Source organism: Pelodiscus sinensis, chromosome 25 (genome assembly GCF_049634645.1).
Source record: "Pelodiscus sinensis isolate JC-2024 chromosome 25, ASM4963464v1, whole genome shotgun sequence".
Classification (NCBI taxonomy): Eukaryota; Metazoa; Chordata; order Testudines; family Trionychidae; genus Pelodiscus; species Pelodiscus sinensis.
The window spans coordinates 2,652,904-2,668,644 of record NC_134735.1 but is presented as its reverse complement, the minus strand read 5'-3'; the positions used below and the strand labels follow the sequence as shown (position 1 = coordinate 2,668,644).

The 15,741-nt window shown below is 56.7% G+C and overlaps 2 protein-coding genes across 3 annotated transcripts in view; one reads left to right on the top strand and one right to left on the bottom strand.

Annotated features, from left to right (window-relative positions):
- LOC102461383 (bone morphogenetic protein 8B) overlaps nucleotides 1–3,505 on the top strand; it is a 43,290-nt gene extending 39,785 nt beyond the window's left edge. The window contains exon 7 of the mRNA XM_075908734.1: nucleotides 223–3,505. Coding sequence (XP_075764849.1) covers nucleotides 223–372 — 150 coding nt within the window. The 3' untranslated portion in view covers nucleotides 373–3,505. The remainder of the gene's footprint in view (nucleotides 1–222) is intronic.
- A 3,159-nt stretch (nucleotides 3,506–6,664) lies between these two features.
- PPIE (peptidylprolyl isomerase E) lies at nucleotides 6,665–15,741 on the bottom strand. Of its 2 annotated transcripts, none has more exons than XM_006139135.4 (10): nucleotides 14,836–15,560; nucleotides 14,624–14,722; nucleotides 13,421–13,464; nucleotides 12,862–12,888; nucleotides 10,987–11,068; nucleotides 9,374–9,474; nucleotides 8,382–8,505; nucleotides 8,099–8,284; nucleotides 7,211–7,353; nucleotides 6,665–7,114 (listed from the first exon to the last, which is right to left on the bottom strand). In XM_006139135.4, the coding sequence occupies exons 1-10, from the start codon at nucleotides 14,969–14,971 to the stop codon at nucleotides 7,046–7,048; spliced, it is 1,011 nt and encodes a 336-aa protein (XP_006139197.2). In that variant the 5' UTR covers nucleotides 14,972–15,560; the 3' UTR covers nucleotides 6,665–7,045. The 2 variants fall into 2 exon arrangements, with proteins under 2 accessions (XP_006139197.2, XP_075765165.1); XM_075909050.1 differs by lacking the exon at nucleotides 14,836–15,560 and adding an exon at nucleotides 15,592–15,741 and having other exon boundaries at nucleotides 6,670–7,114.

The window sequence follows — 15,741 nt, the reverse complement described above, 5'->3', positions numbered from 1 at the left end:
ATTTTGAGGAAAGCTGGGAAATAATCCGCCCATTCAACCTGCGCCTTTCCCCAGGTACGGGCTGCTCGCTTTGAAGCGCTTGCGTTTCACGAAATCGACAAACCACATGTTTGCCTGGAGAGGGCTCGTTTCTCCCTGCTGCGAGATCCTGCTCCTGCCCGGAGCCTGCAGCTTGGTCAAAACAGGAAAATGCTCACCTTTGCTCGCTTGCTTCCTGCCCAGGTTCATCTGATGAAGCCCGAGGCGGTTCCCAAGGCCTGTTGTGCGCCCACCAAGCTCAGCGCGACCTCGGTCCTCTATTACGACAGCAACAACAACGTGATCCTCAAAAAGCACCGCAACATGGTCGTGAAATCCTGCGGCTGCCACTGACGGAGGAAATGCGCCCGCTGGTTTTCCGGCGCGGAGAAAGACCTCATTTCACGGGTCTGGAGCCCAGCTAGCTGTTGCCAAAGTCCAGAAGAGTCCAACGCCTAGTGGTAGATAATACAAACCTGTTCCAGGTGCGATCTCCCTGGTCCGGCGCCCTCAGGTCCTGTCCGGTCCTGAATGAGGGAATTTGCCAGATCAGGGGAGGTCCCCTGCTGGCCCCGCCCTGCTGCTAGCTCCGCTTCTGAATCTGGTAGCCCCCTGCCACCAGCCGGCTCTGCTGCCAACCCTGGCAGGGTTGTGGTCCCCCTGCCGCCCGCCAGCTCCCCCGACCCGTGGGCTCTGTGGTCCAGAAACGTCCATGGTCCTGCTGGACCTCAGATGTTGCCAGAGCAGAGAGGCTCAGTTTAAGGCGGTGCAACCTGCATTCTCCTCCTCTAGTTCACGAGACTAGCGAGAGCAGCCCGGAGACTGCTTAAGTCCAGGGTGGGGTGAGAGAAGGGTTGGCTGGCGGGTGAGGGTTAGTCTGTACCCGGGACCAGGCCGAGGAAGGCAGGACATGAGTGGCTTCGGAATCGCTCCCTCGCTCACCACTTACGGCCAAGCACCCTGGAGTGAACAAGCACTTACGATTAAATGAAAACGCGTCCGGCCACTTAAATAGCTGGCTAACTAACCTCCCTCCCCCCACCACAACATTTAAAGTTTTAAAATGGGCCAACTGGAAAAAAAAATTCTGAGCTAGGCCAGACAAAGCCCTGGCTGGGTTGATTTAGTTGGGATTGGTCCTGCCTTGGGCAGGGGGCTGGACTTGACGCCTCCTGAGGTCTCTTCCAGTGCTGTGATTCTATGAAAATAAACCCCTTATCTGGGAAGTAAACACTTCAGCTGTGTCTACGCTGGCCGCTTGAATTTCCGCAAGAACACTGACGATCTCATGTAAGATTGTCAGTGCTTTTGCGGAAATACTGTGCTGCTCCCGTTCGGGCAAAAGTCCTTTTAGTCCAGTGTAGACAGCTCAGATTTGTTTTCCGCAAAAAAGCCCCGATCACGAAAATGGCGATGGGGGCTTTTTTGCACAAAACCGCTTCTAGATTGGCACGGACGCTTTTCCGCAAAAAGTGCTTTTGTGGAAAAGCGTCCTGCCAATCTAGACACGTTTTTCCGAAAATGCTTTTAACGGAAAACTTTTCCGTTAAAAGCATTTCCGGAAAATCATGCCAGTCTAGACGTAGCCTTCCTGTTTAGGATTCACAGAGGAGCCCTGTTAGTCTGTTTCAGCAAAAACAGAAAGGAGTCGGGTAGCACTTTAAAGACTGTTTCATGTCATGACCCAGGGGGCTTTACAGTATGTCTCAGCCAGCGGCCCACAGTCTGCTAAGGCTGCATCGACTGAGTATTTGCTTTGGTCGGGGAATCCCTTTTTGTGTGCCATCTTCCTGTCCAATTGTTCCCTAGGGGCTAGTTCATTTGGGGGTGACGCCTGAAGACGGGGGGGGGGAGGCGGCAAAAAAAGAAAGATGTAAGGAACGGACCCTTTTCATGTTGCTTTCTCCTGTGTGCAGGTCAGGAACCCGCGTTCTAGTTCTTAGCTCTGCTGCTGTGCCTCAGTTTCCCCATCTGTAAAAAGGGGGATCCTGATCTTCCCCGTTGTTTGTAATGTAGGAATTGGGGACTAGTCTCCTTCCTGGGTGGGAACTGCTGTAGTCGTGTCCTCACTGGGGGGGGGGAGGGGGCCTTGCTCTGCTTAACCCAGTGGTGTGCGAAATCAGGGAGGGGCACATGATGTTCTCACGGGCGTGGGAGACGTGAAGAAACTGGGCTCCGGCCGGGCCCCCCTGCCGCAATCACCAGAGCAGACTAAAGTCTGGGTACGGTGGGGCAGGAGCAGGGCTAAAACACAAAGGCCTCCCACGCTGCCATCCACACGAAGGCCCCAGCCAGCAGCCGCTGGTCTCCGGCCGCTCGGCTCCGTAGGCAGCGCCCGAGTTGGGCTGGGCAATGGGACAAACACTAGGACTGGCCAGGCGGGGGGGCGGCGGGGGCATGGCTGGAAAAGCTTGTGCCCCATGGGCTCACGTTGTGCCGGCCTTGCTACCACGGTACGACGTGCGTGACAAGGCCTCAGTAACGCAGAAGCCTTTGTGGTGAGCACACAGGAGGGAGCCAGGGGCCGTGTGGGGGGGCGACCGCCGGTGCCGTGTTCTCGGGTGCCCTGGAGCAAGGCTGAGGAGCCTGGCAAAGCCAAGCCGACCAGCCCTGCACCGACACCGACGACCGGGAGGCGCCATTGTTTTTTGGGTTCACTGCCCCGCAAGGGAGGAGGCGCTTTGCCAGTTAAACTAGGGAACGCTACGGAGCATGGGGGGGGAGGGGGGGGCGGTGCTGCTCAAGCCTTCCATGCTGCCAGCGCGGCTTTCTGTGCCAAGCGACTGTGCCAGCCTTCGGGGGGTGTTGGGGCAGGTAGTATCATTTATTGCCCCCCACCCCGGGCTGTTGGTGATGGCCACAGGCGTCCGAGCTACATGGCGCTCTGCCTCGTGCCTGCCCCCCCTCCCCCCCCAGAGACAGGGCGTTGGGCACCCCCTCGCCACTGCCGTCAGAGATGCAGTCTTCAGGGTAGCTGGCCACGGGCCCATCACACGTGTACCCACAGCCCCCCCACCCCCACCCCAAGTCACTGCAAAGCCACCTGGCCGGCTTGGCATTGCACGGCTCACAACAGCGCCGCCAGCCGGGGTGGGACGCTCAGGCCTAGGGGGCCGCATGCAGCTCCCGGCTTGCCTAGATGGGGCCCTGGAGGCCCGCCCCCCCCAGAATTGGGAAGCTTGTGCCGGTACTCCAACCCCCCGCCCACAGGGCTGGCGCACACAGAAATCTACTAGCTTGGGCCCCGCCGGCTCTGGTGTGCGAGGGGAATGTGGGGCGTGCCGGTCTCCTCCGCTGGGGGCCACGGCAGTGAGGGGTTTTGGGTTGGTCTGGCTATAGCGGCAGAGCTGCGTGCTCCCAGCCCACTGCACCGTTCCTCCTGTTTGCCCTTTATTTCGTAGCACACGTTCGCCTGCTCCCAGGCTGTCTCTACGCTAGCGCCGTCTTGTGGCAGAAGTATGCAAATGAGGCTAAGTGGGGACTATTGCTGAGCCTCATTTGCATACCTAATGAACCACTGTTTTTGTAGAAGAGGCTCTTGCACCAGAAGGAGCTGTCTACACTGCCCCTTCTGGCGCAAGAAAACCCCTCTTGGGCAATGCCGTTCGTCCTGAAAAGAATCGGCGTAGGGGCGTTGCGCAAGAGGGGTTTTCTTGTGCAAGAGCCGCGTCTGCAAAAACGGTGGTTCATTAGGTATGCAAATGAGGCTTGGCGATATTCCATGCTTAGTCTAATTTGCATACTTCTGATGCAAGAAGCTGCGAGTGTAGACATAGCCTGAGTGGCCTGGAATCAGGTTGGGGAGGGTGCCCAGGGCAGGTGGATCACGGCTGGGGAGCCGTTGCCCGGGGGCTGTTTGGGTTTGTGTTTTCCCAGGCGGTGCCCTAGAGAGGTGTTGCCTGGACAGGTGTGCACTGGTCAGGCGTTTAGCGCCCTCTGGTGGTTGCCCCTGGATACTGCAGCATTCTAAGGGCCAAATGACACACAACATGACAGGCTGGGGGGGGGGGGGGGGTTATTTCGCAACCAAATCAGCTCGCAGTCTCTCCCCGGCTCTCTTGGGGAAGGGGAGCGGCGCTTGGGGCTGCCGCACCCCTGCTCAGCCTGACCCCCTGCTGAGTCTACGACTGGAGCAAAGGCCGGTCGGACGATGGGTGGCAGTAACCGGCGATGGTGCGACAGGCAGGTGCTTTCTCCGCCTGCTGCCCCGCAGCACCGCTATGCCAAGCCGTGTTACTGGCTGCTGGGATTGTCTCCCCCCTCCCATGGAGGCTTCGGTGCAACCACGATGCCGGAGGCACGGGTGAGCCAGCAGGAGGCAGCCTCGCTCCCTGGCCCTGCAGCTTCCCAGTGGCCCTAAGCCACCGCCCACCTTGCCCTGCTCCGACCTCTGAAAGTTGCTGACTGCTCTGGGTCTCGCTTGGGCAGCAGGGTTTGGCCCAAAGACCAGGAAGGACCTCCCCTGTTTGGGGAAACGGCCTTGCCATAAACAAACTAACCCCCAAGCCTATTCAAGCCCTCACGTGCGGGACAAGTGACTCTCCTGTCATCCTAAAATCAGCCAAGGTTTTTCTCTGCAGCACCCAGTGCTGGCCCCGGTCTGCAGCTCTGCGGGGCCTCTGCTCTGAGTCACTCGGGCGACTCCTAGGGGCCTAAAACGCTCTCCTGTCCTAGTCGGAAAGCGCTGTCAATACCTCTGAGCTCAGAACACCCCACTGCCCTAAGCTCCGGGGCTCACCTAGAGGTTAATACTGCGCAACCCCTGATGATGTACAACTGCTTTACAAAAAAACCAGCCGGCCATGAGTGTACGTGAAGAGCCGCGATGGAAGACAGCGTCGGCCTAGGAACATGCTTTTAGTTCTTGCCTCTCTTCATTTGAGGACCCCGGCTGCCGATTTAGGCCCCTGTGCGGTTTAGCCTTCTCATAGTTGCAGGGTGGGGGAGGGAGAGCACTGTGTTAATATGACACGAAACGCGCTGTGGTCCTGCGTGAGTCTGGAATGAAGAGATTAAAGCACAACTGTTTTAACCCCCTTCCCGTGTCCGGCGACTGACTGGATTCAGAAAGGGGAAGCCGGGGTGGTTACAGAAAACGGTTCTGCGCAGACCTCAGCGTTATGCCGCGCTGCTCTCTGCTCCAAGGCGGCCCGTGGCTATTAGTTCTGCACCGCAGGTGAGACTGAGGTTCCTTTCTTGCCATGCAAATGGCAGCCCCGACTAACGACCTGCAAGGTAAATGAGCAGCTCAGTGCCACGCGAGCCAACGCCATGGGCTGATACAGACCCACGGACCGAGCGCTATCTTTCACACGGGCCTGGGAATGGCCCCCCCGTTACGTGCCCTCGCCTGGCACCACGCACAGTGCCCCGCTCTCGGAGGAGGCACGTTTCCACACAGCCCAGGGCACGCGCACTGCCCCATTCCCGAGGGCAGCTCCAGCCCAGGGCACGCGCACCGCCCCGTTCCCGAGGGCGGCTCGGAGGCCAACAGGAGGGAACCAGCGACCCCAGGGCAGGGCCAGCCCTTTTCAGTCCCTAACAGCCATTCACAGGCAGCTCAAACGCTGAGTGTCCCGCTGCACGGAGCTGCAACCCACCCGCTCCACCTCCGCCCGACGGGGGCAGGACCGGGGGGGCTCACGCTGGGGTCTGTGGACCACCAATGGTCCGCGAGCGTCTTGCCGGTGGGCTGCAGGCTTGGAGCTCCACCGCCCCGCTGCACTGGGGGACCTGTGCTGGAGCTCCAGCCCCCTTTGCCCCCCCCCGTGGGTGGAGCGCCAGCGCCGGCTTCCTGCTGTGTGTGTGTGGGGGGGGGGGGGGGGAGAGCCCTGAGCCTTGCAGGCTGGATCTGGCTCATAGGGGCAGGAAGCGGCTCCATTCACTGTCTCTCTCTCTGCCCATGGCTCGCAGAAAGGCAGCACAGGAAACCCCTTGCTTGGAGGCTTCCCCGCTGCTCCCATTGGCTGGAATCCCTGCCAATGGGAGCAGCGGGGGCGGTGCCTGTGAGTAGCAGGGGTTCACATCCAGGTAAGCGCTTGTCATCCCTCTCATGCCCAGACTCCCCCATCCATGTTCTTGGACCCCCCCCACCACCACCACCACCCCAGCCTGCTTCTGCACCCAGTTTGTCATCAGGCAGTTGGCTGGTGGTCTGTGGAAAGATTTGCATTGCACAGGGGTGGGCCGTGGGCCAAAACATTTGAGAACTGCTGCATTAGACAAAACACCGGGAGGGTAAAGGGCAAAGTGCAAAGGGCCGTCCTACGCCATGGCCAGGAATTAGATTGACACTGCCTGGCTCTTTGCATCCCGAGATGTGAAAGCGTTTTACAATGCTTGTTTGTCAGTATCAGGGGTCCCCATTTTACAGGAGGGAAAACCAAGGCGGGGACGTCGGAGGTCAGCTAGAAAGGCCATTCAACACACTCACCCCCTTGCATGCAACAAAGTGCACGAACCCCAAGCAGCTGGCCGAGCCGGGTCTGCAATTAACTCCATAAAACCCAAGGCCGACTGGACCGCTGCTGCTTCCAGCCTTTCCCAGGACAACAATTTCCTTAGACGGGTAGCTCTCCGAGACGGTGACTGTTGTTTGGACTTTGCCGACCTAGACCGTACCATGGTCTGCACGCTAAAAACACCACCACTGAGAGACTGCCGAGGTAAGAGACGCGTTTCCGGTATTTTATCAAAGATCCAGTTTATTTTAAACAAGTACAAAGTCTCTGCAGAAGACTGGCAGACTGGCGAGGCCCCGCAGAGGAAGGATCCGTGATCCGCTCCAGCTTCTTAAAGGAATCGTCCTCTGATCCCATGGGTGGAAAAGGATCCACTGACGAGCCTAGTGCGGACCAACCCAAGCCAGCGTGGGCGTTCCTAAAGAAACTCTGCAGCAACGGCGACTTGGAGAGTCCCACGGTGACTTTTCTCCCTGGTCGTCTCCAGTTTTTTCCCTATTCAGAACAACTTCCAGCCTCCGCGGCCTCATCTGGTTACTCCGTCCGGATTCCTGCCAGACAGGGGCTCACACGTACTCCCCGCAGTCTGAGATAATCACTTTCTCCTTGGGTTTCCCATCCTTGCTGCCTTGAGCCTTAGGAAAAATGAAACCGGAAGTAAAGACAAATCGCCAGGTCAGACCAGAGAAACGCCGTGGGAAATGCCCCTGGCCTGCTTCCCGCGCTCCTACCTCGATCTGCCGCACCACCTCTATCCCTTCCGTCACCTCTCCAAAGACCACATGCTTCCCGTCCAGCCAGTCCGTTTTGTCACAAGTGATGAAGAACTGCGAGCCGTTGGTGTTGGGGCCAGAGTTTGCCATGGATAACAACCCTGGGGGCAAAACGCTGTTATTGTGGTGCACATCCACATATGCCTCAGCGCACCGCACAAAATGTATTCCTGTGACGGTGCGGCGGGGTTCCCCCGACTCCTGCACCCCGGTAGTGGCACGAACAGACTCCACCAGCCAGTAGAACAGAGGGAGTTTATTGCTTCTCCAGGATACAGCCCAGCACAGATGTCATCTGGTTACAGGGCAGGCCTAGGATGCCTCAGCCCCCTTGAGATGGGGGAGACTGAGCCCCTAAATCCCAGCCCCTTGCTTAGGCTGCTTCCTCCATGATACCAGACAGAAACTGCCCCACTTCCAGCCCTGCCCCCCAGCCAGGGGCTGCCCTCCGCCTTCCTCCCTTTGTTCCTCTCCCTGGGAGGTAACCAGTCGAACAGGTAACCTACCTGACCCATCAGCTACTCTGCTGGGCCGTGGTACAGACAGCAGCCAGTGGGGTCACCCGCAGCCCAAGCCTAGCAACCAGCAAGGTACCCGCACTACGTCACAATTCCACACACAGATGAAAAAAAAATTGAGCATCTGCACTGCTATTTCTGCCCGTGTGGAGGAGGAGCAGCGAACGTACTTTGCGTGCTGCCCTACCCCAAGGCCGACGTACCTCGGAAGGCGGAGAATCCAGCACCGTTTCCCAGTAGTGAACTCAGTCACCCCCAAACCTTCTACGCTCCAGTCCAAGCTGCCCCAGGAAGCCAGCCTGCTCCCGCGCCGAGGGTCCGGCCTTACCTGGCCCCGTGTGCTTCAGAATGAAGTTTTCGTCGTCAAACTTCTTCCCGTAGATCGATTTGCCTCCCGTGCCGTTGTGGTTGGTGAAGTCTCCCGCCTGACACATGAACTGGGGGATGACGCGGTGGAAACTGCTCCCCTTGAAGCCAAAGCCCTTCTCATGGGTGCACAGGCAGCGGAAATTCTCTGCGTGGAGGGGGAGGAAAGAAAGCAAAACCCAAGCTCAGGATGCCAGCAAGGACGCTAGAGGCGACCGCTCGCCCGAAGAGGCGCTGGCTCTCACCTGCCGTCATGGGCACAATGTCCGAGCGCAGGAGAATCTGGAGTCGGCCAGCCGGCTTGTTTCCTATCTTGATGTCCATGTACACCTGAGGGTTGGCCCTGGATTTCTTAGCGGGAGGCTCACCCTAGGGAAGAAAAGCAAAGCCGTGTCCCTTTACGGAGCCCTCCAGCCGGGAGCTCTCAGCCTCCGGCGGCTCGTGGCTCCAGGGGAGCCGACAACTCAGCTGGGACAATTCCACCTGCAGGACGGGGCCGCTCCCCCACGCGCAGGGAACGGCCGCGCTGCAACCAGGAGGGGCAACTGCGGCCAGGGTAGATGCACCTGAGTTAGCCTTAATCTAGGCAGGACAGGGGTGGGCAAATACCAGCCCACAGGCCAGACCCGGTCCATCTGGGTTAGCTCCTGGCTGGCCCCCACTGCTATATCTACCCGCACGGCCGCAGGTACCGGCGTTGGCAGCCCCCATTGGCTGCCATTCCTGGCCAATGGGAGCGGCGGGAAGCAGCACAGGACAGGATGCTGCTTCCCACTGCTCCCATTGGCCGGGAGTGATGACTTGCAGCCAATGGGAGCGACACTCGCCAGCGCCTGCAGCCGGGGCAGGTAGATATAGTGGCAGCCTCCCAGGGGCTCAGCCTGGCAAACCACCGCTGCGTTACGCCCACCCCGAGCGAGAGGGAAGCTGGTTCGAGGAATGTTCCCAGGGCCCTGAGCGGGGGGACCCGGGTGTCTAGCCCATGCCACCGCACACTGCACTCAGGACCCCAGCTGCTTCTGAACGAGCCGCTTTCTATTTTTGTGGCTTCTCAAAGGCATGTCTGGCGCTGCCAGGCCTGTCTGCTGGTCGGACGTGCTGCCGGTCACAGGGCCGCTTAAACCCACGTCCCACCCACGGCCTGACCATTTCCAGCTCATCCTTCCGATGGACGGAAGAGCAACAATTCCCGGCCACCCCGACTCCTCCCTTCTCCACGCCCCGTCCTGCCGTTTACCTCCTGCGTCTCCGACTGGGAAGGCTCCACCCCCTCTGCCGCCGCGTTCTCCTCCAGGGTCTTCCCCGAAAACTTCTTCAGCCAGTCGTCATCCGACCAGACTGGGGCAGAGAGAAGAAGGGCTCGGAACAGGGCCTAAAGCCAACAAGCCCCTGGGTGCACGAACAGCCAGCCCTGAACATGCCCTGGGCAGTGTTAGGGTATTTAAGAAAGGGCACTTGATCCCCAGCAAGAGAACTCTTAAGGACACAGACCCCGCATCATAGACCCATTACACAGGTCAGCAGCTGCAGCCTAGTAAAACCTCCTGTAGAGAGGTGCCTCCCTAAAATTACTGGCAGGATCAGCCCCGAGTGTCTGCCCTAGTGGCTACTCTGCCCTGGGAACATTTCCCAAACGGCCTAAGCGATGCAGGAGCCTGAATTCTATTTTTAGAAGCGATGGAGACATGAGCCTGGAGACTCCGCTCTGAGCCTCGCGGCTGCGGGGTGTTTTCTCTTTTCTTTGCAGCCTAGACGCACCCCATGGCTCCTAAGGCACCTCGGCACTTTGGAAAACTCCCCCCTCCCAGAGCTAACCTTGCATTTCATAGCACCGCACAACGGGCCCCGCCTGCGAGAACAGACGGACTCTCACAAGCCCTCCTTGCTCCCGTGGGTCGAGCGTGGGACCCCTCGGACAAGGCCCCCAAGCAGGAAATACAAACTTCTTGTGGGGAAGGGCGGCTTTTGACTCCTTTGGTCAGGAAGGTCTCTCCGGGGCAGGATGGAATTTCTAGTGGAAAAGCGTCTGGCCACAGCTGGGGGATTCGCCCGAGCTCTGGGAGAGCCAGGTTCAAGTCCTTGATCTGCCTGATTTGAATCGGTCGCTGGGCGATAGAATTGGTCTCTCTCTGGCCCAGGGAATATTCAGTCATGTAGACAAAGCGCGACGGCTCCAAGGGGAGGCATGGAGAGAGACTCAGCCAGCCATGGCCCCAAGCACCCAGCTGTGGGTTCTCACTGGCAGCTCGGGTGGATTTCTCTCCTCGCTCGTGAGATCTCGGGTTTTGTCCAGATGCGGAACAAGAAAGGGTTTGAAATCGTGAAAATTTGCATGGGGGGGGGGGGAGAGCGAGCCATTTCCCACCTGGTTTCAGAGTGTGTTCAGGGAATGGGCAGTTGGGGGGAGGGAGGGATATTTTCAAAATGCAAGTGGTGGGGCCTTGCCTAGCACGTGGGTTTGAGACCAGCGGAAGCATCTCCCATCGGACACGGGGCGGGAACCGCTTCACTCCTGCGCTTGCGTGGCTGGACCGTGTCTGCCCAGTCGCTGCCGTGGAACAACTCCATTCCCACTCCCCTTCGCACCCTGCACGGTCGCTCTCCCCAAGAACAGATGGTTTGGGAACACGCACCCTGCGCCCTGGGGAAGGCAGGGCTGCCTGGGTTTCCTTCACGGGGGGACTAGCCGACAGCCTCTGCCCCTCGGATCCTAGGAGAGGCAGCACAGGGGGAGCTAGGGGCACCGGGCAGGGGCACAGCAAGCGGACGGACCCCACCCCCAGCACAAGGCAGTCAAGCAGAACTGGCTGCGGGACATTCCAGGACTTTCCCTTCCACCCACCGACTCACCCGGCCTGGACGAGCCTTCCTTAATCCGCATGGGCTTGGCCAAGTTGACCCGGATGGTCCTGCCAAAAAGCTCCGACTCGTTCTAAGGGGAATGAAGAAGGTGAGGGGGACGAAGCGCGGATTCTACTCATGCTGTTGGCTTTGCTTTGTGCTATGTGATCCCTGCTGTCCTGCAACAACGCCGGGCGTGTGCCTCAGTTTCCCTGGGTGAGGCTCTCACGGAGGGCGGCTGCCCAGCCCAGCACATTCACAATGGCTCAGGAGGTCTTGTATCCTGAGCGCAGGTGGGAGATTCAATCGGGTGACAACTTTTGCCCAGGAAGCTGGAGGAAGGAGGCGGCGGGGTTGCTGAGCGTGTGGGTGAGTCTTGGCTGGATTAGGATGCAGGGAGGGGGCCCAGGGCGCTGGCTCGGGGTCCCCCTCTCCCCAGGTTGGATTGTACTGACTGCTCCTGGTTCCTGTGTTAACGAGTCTGTGCTACGCTGTGCCCATCAACCAATAAACCTTCTGTTCTGCCTGCTGGCTCAGCGTCCCGCCTGGCTGGGGATGCGGTGCAGGGCCGGGGACTCCCCCGCACTCCGTGACAGTGAGAAATCCCCCATGTTCTCACCAGGCCCCAAGGGAAACACAGAACGTTCCTCCCTCCCTGCCGCCTGTCTGGCAGAATTGACTCTGTTACCATAGCAACTAAGAACCCCACTCACGGACCAGGAGCGCGTTGGGCCAGGCGACAGTCAGACACAGAACCAAACCACAGCCCCCATTTTAGCTAAGAACAGAAGAGCGGCCAGACCGGGTCAGACCAAGGGTCCATCCAGCCCAGGGTCCTGTCTGCCCACAGCGGCCCATGCCAGGTGCCCCAGAGGGAGTGAACAGAACAGGGAACCATCAAGTGATCCCTCCCCTATCGTCCATAACTGAGGCTAGGGACACCAGCCCTGCCCATCCTGGCTAATAAGCATTGATGGACCTATCCTCCATGAGCTCTTTTTTGAACTCTGTTAAAGTCCTGGTCTTCACAACATCCAATAGCAAGGAGTTCCACAGGTTGACTCTGCGCTGCATGAAGAAAAACTTATTTTTGTTTGTTTTAAAACTGCTGCCTATTCATTCCACTTGGTGATCCGCCCTAGATCTTGTGTTATGGGAGCAAGTAAATATCTTTTCCTTGTTCACTTTTTCCACACCAGTCATGGTTTTATAGACCTCTGTCATATCCCCCTTTCGTCTCCTCTTTTCTAAGCTGAAAAGTCCCCGTTTTTAATCTCTCTTCCTAGGGCAGCCATTCCAAACCCCTCATCATTTTTGTTGCCCGTTTCTGAACTGTTTCCAATGCTAAGAGATCTTTTTTGAGATGAGGCCAACACATCTGTACGCAGTGTTCATGATGTGAGGTACCATGGATTTATGCAGAGGCAATAAGATAGCCTCTGTCTTATTCCCTATCCCATTTTTAATGATTCCTAACATTCTGTTCACTTGTTTGACTGCCGCTGCCCATTGAGTGAATGTTTTCAAAGGACAATTCACCGTGACTCCACGGTCTCTCTTGAGGGGTAGCAGCTAATTCAGTCCCCATCGATTTGTACGTATAGCTGGGCTCTCTAGGAGCCCCCAGCCAGTACTACGAACTGCTGGGACCCCTTTCTGATTGGAGTCCATGCCCACGGGGGGAGAGTTCAGAACCGAGGGACTAAAACACCCACCCATCCCTACTAGAAAAGGGACAGAGGGGACCAAATCCATCTGCCCCTCCCTTGGCCTAAGAGCTGTGAAGGGGAATATCACATGGGAGCAGCGCAGAGCCAGGCGTGGGACAGAGGAAAAGCCACACTTCCCCAGAAACCAGCGACCGGAGAGGAATGGAACCCCTACCATATTGTCAATCGCCGCTGCAGCATCCTACAGAAACAGCAAAAGAAAACAGGTTATTGCTCATCCAGCCATTACTCCTCCCGTCTTCTTGCCACATCTCCCAGGGACCTTTACACATTTTTTTCAGACGTAGGGTCAGCTGTATGGGTAGGTTTCTCTCCACTGGGCCAATCAGCAAATGACTCCAAACTGCGCACCATTCGGGTGCCGGGGCATGCTGCTTTTTATTTTTTGGAGCCTAGGGTAGGGTCAGCAGGCCACAAACAGGTGACAGCATGTGGTATCCATGGATTAAAGGAACCACTGGCATCCGGGACCAAGATTTGGGACCAGGAAGAATCCCCAGGATGGAGGTGCCTTCGCATGATCATCCAAAGAAAGCAGAAAACACGGAGATGGTTGCTTGTGTAGCCCCGTGAAGGAGTCAGTGAGAGGTGAAATTCTATTCCCACTTCAATGAACTGCAAACTACCAGCGACTTCCGCGCCAACAGGACTGGATAAAAAAAAATGGTGGTGGATTTCAAACTCTATTCAAATGGGCCAACTCAAATTCTCACCTCTGCCAACTCAAATTCAATGAAAGCAAATCCCCGGTGCTTTTCTGTAGAGAGAGACAATGAACAGTTACAGGCACTGGGAAAACCCAAGAGGTTCGACAACGAGTCACTCGTGTTGCTAAAGGAAATTAACTTCTCTATTGCCACCTCCCCAGCTGAGAAGTCAGACCCTCTTGTGGTTTTAGTGGCTGGAGCAAAGAACTGGTAACATCAGGGGTTAAAAAAATGGTCCATTTTTCAATCACTTCAAATTCTATAACAGCATTAAACTGTTCTTTATTGTTCTGGTGTTAATTATACTAAATCTCCATCAAGGTCATTCTCAAGTAATGAATGGAAACCATTTGGTGTACAGAAAGAAGAGCTAAGTTTGCGCCTTCATCCTGAAATAAACTCTAGGGAACCTGGATCCATGCAGAGCCCAACTGAAGCCAGGTCTGTGCACACAGAAATCACTGCAGGATTGGAGCCACATGTAATGATGAGAAAACCCTAAAATTGCTCGTTATGAAATAAATGAAGAAACGGGATTTAAAAGAAAGACATTGCAAAAGACACCATGCTAATCTACTTTAATTTAGTTTTAATTGTTTGTGCAAATATTTCAGGGAGTCCTAGCAAATGCACTGGAGAATATATGGTCTCCATATATTCAGATAATATTCAGATATATGGTCAGATAATACATTTTTCGTAAAAACAGTCAACTGCAATTGCTACTGAATCTATGCTAAGAAGCGGGGAGAGGACACTGGTTTGTAGGTGATTTTTCAGGGTCGGGCTTTTAAATTGTATTTCCATGCCCATGTGATTCAGAGGATGCTAAGAAATTTCTGAAACTGATTAAGTACATGGGAAAACTCAAGTCTCTAAAGTTTTGCCCATTCCAAAGACAGCCTGTGACCTAACACAGCCAGCAAATTGAGAGGCCATGAACCACAGTTGTCCTAGGTGCACTGGGGAAATACTCTCTCCAGATTTGGATGTTACAGAAGCACAATCCTGTCCAGTTACTATTGTGCATGGTTCTCTCTATCAGGGCGGTCTCACCAGCTGTGGTTTCTTGGGAAGCAGCCAATCCCCCAGAGAGGGCAGCAGAAGAAAGCAAGTTGACACTTGCCTCGAATTCTCGAGCATGATTCCTGACCCAGAAACCCACACAAAGCAAGAAAGACGGACCGACCAAAGCAGGAATTGACTCACCAGTTTCATAGTCCAGAGGTATCTGAATATCAGTGATATCTCCAAATGGAATAAAAGCAGCGTGAAGAACCTTTTCATCCACCTCTTCCGCGAGTCCACCTGCAAGACACATAGCACGGTCCCTACCTGCACAGCCTGCTTGCCCACAAGACTTCCCAGGGCAGAATTTACACTGATGCCAAATGGCTTGGCAATTAAAGGCAGCTTGTCACCTGCAGCTAATGCAGAATGCAGGAGTATTTGTATCCAGCTGGCCTTCCCACCAGTCGCCTCGCAAACGAGAGCTCTAGAGACCGACCTGGTTTCCAGGCCATGTGCGGATGCTTCATAGATCAAGGAACCCAACATTGTGAAAAGTTGCTTATGGCTTGAATCCTATCTTAGCCCCAGGAAAATTAAGCCTGTGGCTATGTCTTTGGGGCCAGCAGTTTGGGGAAAAAAGCGGAACTCTCTCCAGTGGCCTTTACACTGTTTGCAAAACCTGCTACGGGCTTCAGAGAAAGACAATCCCTTCTGTAAAAAAAAAAGAAGGGGCCACCCTCCCCCTCAGCAAATAAGGACCCCAAAGGGGTGGGGGCCCCATTCCAAACTCCTCACTTCTTAAAAACCCATTTGAAGAAATGAAAAATGCAGGAACCACTTGAATTCACAACCAATTCCGGCTCCTTTCCCGCCGGCTAAACTAAATCTGGCTTGCACCAAATACTCCCCTTCTGCCCTCGCCCAAACTGCTAATCCCTCCCCAGGGTCAGAGCCCTGGGTAAGAACAGGCACTCTCGGGGCTGCCGGGTGTAGGGAGGCAGGGAAGGGCAAAGTAGCCCCCGGCAAACCCCGCAAGGAACCAGCCGGCCCCAGCGGGGAGGGAAAGGGCAGGGGGGCCCAGCTGTGCTCGCTCCCACGCCGGCGCTCCAGCTGATCGCACGGGGCGCACGTGGGGGGCTTGGCCCCGGTCCCCCGCCGCCACTCACCCACGTACAGCACCCGCTTGGTGGAAGCCATCTTCCCGCCCCAGCGCCTGCCTCCGCCCCTTGCCCCGGAACCTCACCCTGCGCTCCGCCCGGCTGGGCTGCGGGAGCCGGGCGCGAACCCGCGGCCCCCGGCGCGCCAGCTGGTCCCCA

Excerpts from the sequence above, each read along its gene's own strand:
- PPIE (XM_006139135.4), bottom strand. The coding sequence starts at position 14,971 with ATGTTGGGTTCCTTGATCTATGAAGCATCCGCACATGGCCTGGAAACC. Across the intron at positions 14,723-14,835 it reads GCATTCTGCATTAGCTGCAG|GTGGACTCGCGGAAGAGGTG; the intron begins GTGACAAGCTGC and ends TGTGTCTTGCAG. Across the intron at positions 8,506-9,373 it reads CCCAGTCGGAGACGCAGGAG|GGTGAGCCTCCCGCTAAGAA; the intron begins GTAAACGGCAGG and ends TTTCTTCCCTAG.